Source organism: Phasianus colchicus, chromosome Z, assembly GCF_987193195.1.
Source record: "Phasianus colchicus chromosome Z, bPhaCol1.hap1.1, whole genome shotgun sequence".
NCBI lineage: Eukaryota > Metazoa > Chordata > Aves > Galliformes > Phasianidae > Phasianus > Phasianus colchicus.
This window is the reverse complement of record NC_143476.1, coordinates 90090720-90096719: the sequence shown is the minus strand read 5'-3', so window position 1 is coordinate 90096719 and position 6000 is coordinate 90090720. Positions and strand designations below refer to the sequence as shown.

The following is a 6000-nucleotide window of genomic DNA, read 5'->3' as shown; positions in this document are numbered from 1 at the left end:
GTTAAATATAAGGCATTTAAACTCACAAAACCCTGTAAACTATCAATGTTTTTGTTCCTGGAGTGTGTGTTTCTATTCCAGCTCCTCCTACTGTCGTGTACACACGATTTCAACCCACACAGGAACCTGCAGGTCCTCACGCACCGCGGGATCAGTCACTCACAACGGACCATGGGACTTTTGGTGCTTTTCTTCACCAATTGTTTTTTTTTTTTAAATCTTGTTCTTGTTTGTTAGTTAGTTTGTTTTTCCTTGCGTGTGTGTATGTGTGTGTTTCTTCTTCTTCTTTTTTTTTTTTTTTCTTTTTCTGGTTTTTCATCTAAAAACTGTGCTTGTTCATTAGGCAAATAGTAATACTTTCGCATAGGCTTTAAGAAAACACGCGGTTTGGATGCGCTCCTCCTTTCCTCCCTGCCCAGCCAGGGGCCCTATGGCCTCGCTCCTCCCCTGCTTTGCCCCCAGCTCACACCTAGGTGCACCAGGACAGCTTACAGTGTCTCTCAGGAACGACGTCTTGCTTTTTTCCTGTCCGTATTATTAGTAGCATGAGTGTTATTTTTAATGCTGCTCCAATCTGCTGCTGCTGGAGCAAGCCCCATGTGTGTCATTGAACCATGGAGCGGGTTGAGTTGGAAGGGAGCCTTCAAAGCCACCTGGTCCTGCAATGAACGGGGACACCCACAAGTCCATCGGGTGCTCGAGCCCTGTACAGTCTGACCTTGGGTGTCTCCATGGTACATCTCTCTGGATGTACTCACGGGTCATTCCTTGCCCCAAGGAGCCCATATCCCTCCTCACACTGGGGTCCCGTGCTCAGGCCAGGTGGTAAATATTTGTCCCTATGGCAATTATATGTCATCATGACCCTCCCCTTGCTTCCTCCCTTTGCTTCCTCCTTCCTACAGGCACAGAAAGAGGAGGAAGAAAGGCTTTTTGATCCCCATGTCACTTCCTTCACTTCTCTTTATGTTGTAAAAATTAGAATAGGAAACATTGGAGGAGGGCACTTTCCACTTAGATCTTACAGGAATGCCACCATCTCCCAGATGGCAATTTAGGGACATTTCTATTTGAGGAGCATCGCTTGGCTCAGAGGAGCCAGTGCTCAGCTCTGCACATCTGTTTTTTGAATATATAAAGTTTCCAATTCATCCTTCTGGCTCCTCAGCATACCTGTTTTGCTATCCCAGTGTGGGAAAAAAAAAAAGTATTTTCTTTTTTTTTTAAAAAAAAAAGGTTGTGAGTACTGGTTCTCTGGAGAGCTGTCCTCTGGCTCTCTATGGCTGATGTCTGTGTTTTGGGGGATGGAAATGTCCCGTTCCTCTGAGGAATGCCTCCAATTTTATACATTATTTTAATGAACATTGATAGATTAGATTCCATTTTAATAACCATCTCATTCTCCATATGAATACGGAGTGAAATATCTAACAATGCTCCAATGCAGGGCTAAACCAAGCCTTCCAGAAAGCATCAAACCCTCTAGATCCAGCATTCCCCTACTGTGCCCAAACAACCAATGCATCAGCAATTCCTCATGAGCAACGAGTTTCCTCCCATCCCATTATCAGAGCTGCTCGGGGAGATTCAGCCCTGCAGACTAAGAGCTTGAGTGGATTAAGGGGGAAAAAAAATGAAAAGAAAGGAAAAAAGGCTTCTACCTGTGTTGTACATCTGCTTATTCTCTCTACGCTGTGTTTTCTCACCAGGGAGGTGAAGCACGGCGTCTGCATGCAATAGAGTGATCCCCCACTCCCTTTCTCCCATCTACTATGGGTTGGGATGGGGGATGGAAATGGGGCAGTTTGGCTGCTGCTCTGCCCTGCCCAGTCACAGAGTGAGAAATCTTCCCAAAATCATAGAATCGCAGAATGAATCATAGAATCATAAAACCATAGAATGCCTTGGGTTGAAAGGGACCTCAAGGATCACCAAGTTCCAATCCCTCTGCCACAGGTGATCAGCTTCTAGATCAAGTACTAGATCAGATTGCCCAGAGTCCCATCCACCCTGGCCTTAAACACCTCTAGGGCCAGGGCATCCACAGCCTCTCTGGGAAGGGACCCTTAAAGGCCATCAGGTCCCACTCCCTGCAGTGCACAGGGACACCCACAGCTCCAGCAGTGCTCCATCCAGCCTAACCTTGGCTGTCTGCAGGGATGGGGCACCACCACTTCTCTGGGCAGCCTGTGCCAGGGCCTCGCCATCCTTATTGTAAAGGACTTCCTCCTTATATCCAGTTTTATCTCCCCTCTTTTAATTTGAAACCGTTTCCCTTCGTCCTATTGCAATGTTTCTGAGAAGCTATACCCTAAATCACAGGAGATGTCCAACCCTGGGGAGACTTGAGCCACGGGTGCTCTGAAGCCAGCCAGCCTCCAGCTTACCATATCAGTAAAATCATTCACAATGGATAACAGAGATCATGGAGACAGCCCACAGCTTAGCGTGGATTTCAGCATGCTGAGCTACACAAAGAGCAAAGAAACAGTATCCACCTCAACACTATGCCCCTACAGAAAGCATTCAGCAGCAGCAGAACGGCAGGAATGAAGCATCTCCTTATTGCTTCATTCATTCCATTTTCAATTTGTCAGTCGTTTCTTTTTTTTTTTTTTTTTTTTTTTTTTTTTTTTTTTGTTAATGTTTTTTAAGCATCTCTAAATTTGCAACACTGTAAAGGCAAGGGAAGAAAGCACGCGTGGCTGAGAAAAAGAGCGCAACCCTTCTGATTGTAAACAGGATTTTGCTTTTTCGCCTCTTCCCCCCAAGGGTGGGAAAGCTTGACCTCTGCATTCCCCTTTTGCAATGTATTAATCAGGCACCAACATAAGGAATCTATGAAAAAATATTTGGTGCAAATTAGGTAACAGCAACATGTCCACCACAAGATGAGTAGGGCATCAAACACAACATTTCTTAAGCTAACATGCTCCAGCTGCCATCCATAGAAATAGCTAAAGGACCCCTATAACATGTTTCTACGTATTCGAGAGGTATATATACAATCCTCATGAAATGCAGGATTGACAGGCCAGACTACCACAACTAGTTCCTTCATGTTCAACACTAAATCTTCTGTAGCATGGGGTCTCTGAGCTCCGGGAATGCCAGCTCCCTTTCACCAGGCCCGTATCCTGCGCATGTGCAATATCTCCTACCGCTAGATATTGTACCGACACCTCCTCCTCTCCCTCTCTAACGTGCCTGCAGACTTTTCCTCTCAATCAAATGGCTCAGAAGGCAAAAAATTTTGCTGCAAGGGTTTATGGCCATACGACCTGATAAGGAAAAATGGTGTGTCCAGCCAATTCTTTCAGCTGTCCGAGCCGAGCTGTGTTTCAATGTCCACCCTGCAGATTGGGCACTTCTTGCTGGTGGCCAGCCACTGGTCCACGCATACTTGGTGGAAGAGATGCATGCAGGGTAACCTCCTGTGGGAAGAGAAGCACCGTCAACTTTTTAAAATTGCAGAAAACCCTTTAGTTTTATAGTCTACGAGCTCATTGATTTCCTTCTGCACCCCCCATTAGGAAAAATGTTTTCTCAGAAAGAGTGGTGATGCAGTGGCATAGGCTTCCCAGGAAGGTGGGGGTGTCCCCATCCCTGAAGGCATCCAAGAACCATGGAGACTTGGCACTTGGTGACATACTTTAGTGCACATGGTCAGGGTGCTGGGGTTGTACTGGATGATTAGTGGCCTTTTGCAACCTGAATGATTCTATGATTTTGTAATTTTATTCTACTATCCATTAGGCACAATGTGGATGGAAGAAGCCTAAGAAATCCAGAAAACAGAATCCAGGACTGGGGAATGCAGCAATGCAGTGACACTTGTGCTTCCCAGGCCATACAGCCTCCACCAGCAACGTCAGCAGTAGGTCAGAGATTATTGTCCTCGGATATAAATCTTCTAGAAAACCCCGTGCCCTCCTGGCCCGAGTTGCAGTGACCAACTGCAATCAGCAATTACCCTGGCTACTACTTTAGACATCTCAGGAGTATTAAGTTATTGGGTTCTTGATGGTTGTGACTTCAGTGTCTTCCACTACTCCTACTTGAGTGACTGGAGTGCTCCAGGAAATGAGCTTGCTTTTCACCTGTGTCACCTTTGTCATCTCTTTGGTGGTTCTCATGAGCCAGAGGGATCCCAAATCACAAGGATCCACAGCAAGAGGATCAGAGCTTTTCATGATGGCTGGCTAATGTGTGAGGAGAAGGACTAAGTAGTGCCAACTCACAGCTCTTTCACCTATGGTAGCTCAGCCTCCTGCAATTTCTTGGCCCCATCCTCTGTCACAAGCAGAGCTTCAGCACAGCCAAGAGTCTGGGGATCTCTCTGATGGCTACCAGGGGTTTTGCTGTCACTCACAATGGCTGCTTGAAGACATACAGCCTGAGTAACCTCACTTATTCTGCAAGAAAATAGCCCTCTCCTGGCCACAAGCCAAATTCCCCCGTATTTGACATCCATGTTATCTTTTATCGTGCACTGGTCATCTGCAAAGGCCACACACTGATGACCACAAATCCCAGATGGCTTCCTGTGCCTTGCCACCCACACTTCTCTAACATCTGACCAACAGTATGGTTTTGGAGCAGGTGATCCACACCCATGAGGTCCTACTGCTCAGAGCTCTGATAACTATGGCCCTTACCAATGACCAATTAAAAAGAGTTTTCTTTCCTAAACCCTGAAATAACCCAAGTGAGCTTGTCAGGACAAGAACAGGGACAGTCTCATGAAAGCACAGCGGTGTTATTGAACAAACACAATTCAGGTGTCACTGAGAGACAGTCAAGAAGTGGGAAAGGGTCATACCTGACATCTTCTCCATCTTCAAGCATGGACAGGCAGATTGTGCATTTCTCATCAGTATCTGACTCTTCTCCATCCTCTTGCTCAGCTTTACCCTCCTGTGGTCTTCTCTGCAGCAAGAAGAAAGACATAGTTTGGTTACGACTCAATTTTCTAACACTCTGCTAAGCCTGTGTAGTTGCAACAAGGCAAAAAATAAGAGCTTAGGAGAGCCAGACAAAATAGTCACCACCTCCTCTGTTCTCCTAGGGGCAAGGATGGCCCCACAGTATCCCTTGATGGGGGCTTCTCTTGACGACTCCAAAAATATATAGAGTCACCTCTGCCAGTAAGGGCAACCACTGTGACCTATTGGCACAGCCATGGAGCAGAGCTTGCACTTTCAGCTCCTTTCTTTCCTTTTTCTCCAATGTATCCATTCCAACTAATAGAATTTCTCTGGATCCACTGGAGATGTGGTCACAGATAAGCGCAGCAAAGAGTTGACTCGCTTCCAAAGTGGACAGTGCAATATAGCTCCTTGTTCCCGCTCAGCTGGGAATGACAAAAATGAAATTTCTACCCAAGTGAGCAATATTATCATTTTATATTTAGTACAGCCCAAAAATTTGGCACACACATCCTTACAGACAGGAGATCAGCTCCAGCAGAGATGTCCCTTCGCAAAGCAAAGGGAGAAAAAATGCCCTGCCAGTGCCACCTTCTTGCAGAAAAGGGTGTGTTTCCATGCACGAAGCCCTCTTGCTGTAGACACTTCCTTTCCCACTGGGTGGGAGAAGGTTGAGAACCTTTTGAAAATTTGACTTGTAATTTCCTAGTCTAGAAGCAAGAATCAACCAGCTGAGCTTCCTCACTGCACCAACCTGGGAGTCTCACAAGTTATTAAAGAACCAAAAAGTACTCCTCCTTTTTGGGGTATATTTGAGCTGGTGGTGTTGGTTTGGCAGTGCTGAGGATTGCAACCCACCAAAATCCTTCCTTCTGAGCATTCTACACACACAGCACTCGGCCAACCAAGGGGGGCTGGTGGCTGCGTTGTGATTTCAGGGCTCTCACCTTCTTGTACTTGTGGGGGAAGGTGAATCTCTCAATGGTGTTCTGGACAGCCCCCCGACTCACACTGCCCAGCCTGTCCTCCAGCTGCAGCAGCTCCTGAAGCACAGAAAAACAGATGGCAAAAA

The 6000-nt window shown here is 46.4% G+C and overlaps 1 protein-coding gene across 1 annotated transcript in view; it reads right to left on the bottom strand.

The window, feature by feature from the left end:
• Positions 1-2612: 2612 nt before the first annotated feature.
• Positions 2613-6000, bottom strand: part of ARK2C (arkadia (RNF111) C-terminal like ring finger ubiquitin ligase 2C) — a 40433-nt gene continuing 37045 nt past the window's right edge. The window contains exons 6-8 of the mRNA XM_031597076.2: positions 5876-5971; positions 4823-4929; positions 2613-3434 (exon numbers count right to left, since the gene is read on the bottom strand). Of these exons, the coding sequence (XP_031452936.1) occupies positions 3317-3434; positions 4823-4929; positions 5876-5971 (321 nt within the window). The 3' untranslated portion in view covers positions 2613-3316. The remainder of the gene's footprint in view (positions 3435-4822; positions 4930-5875; positions 5972-6000) is intronic.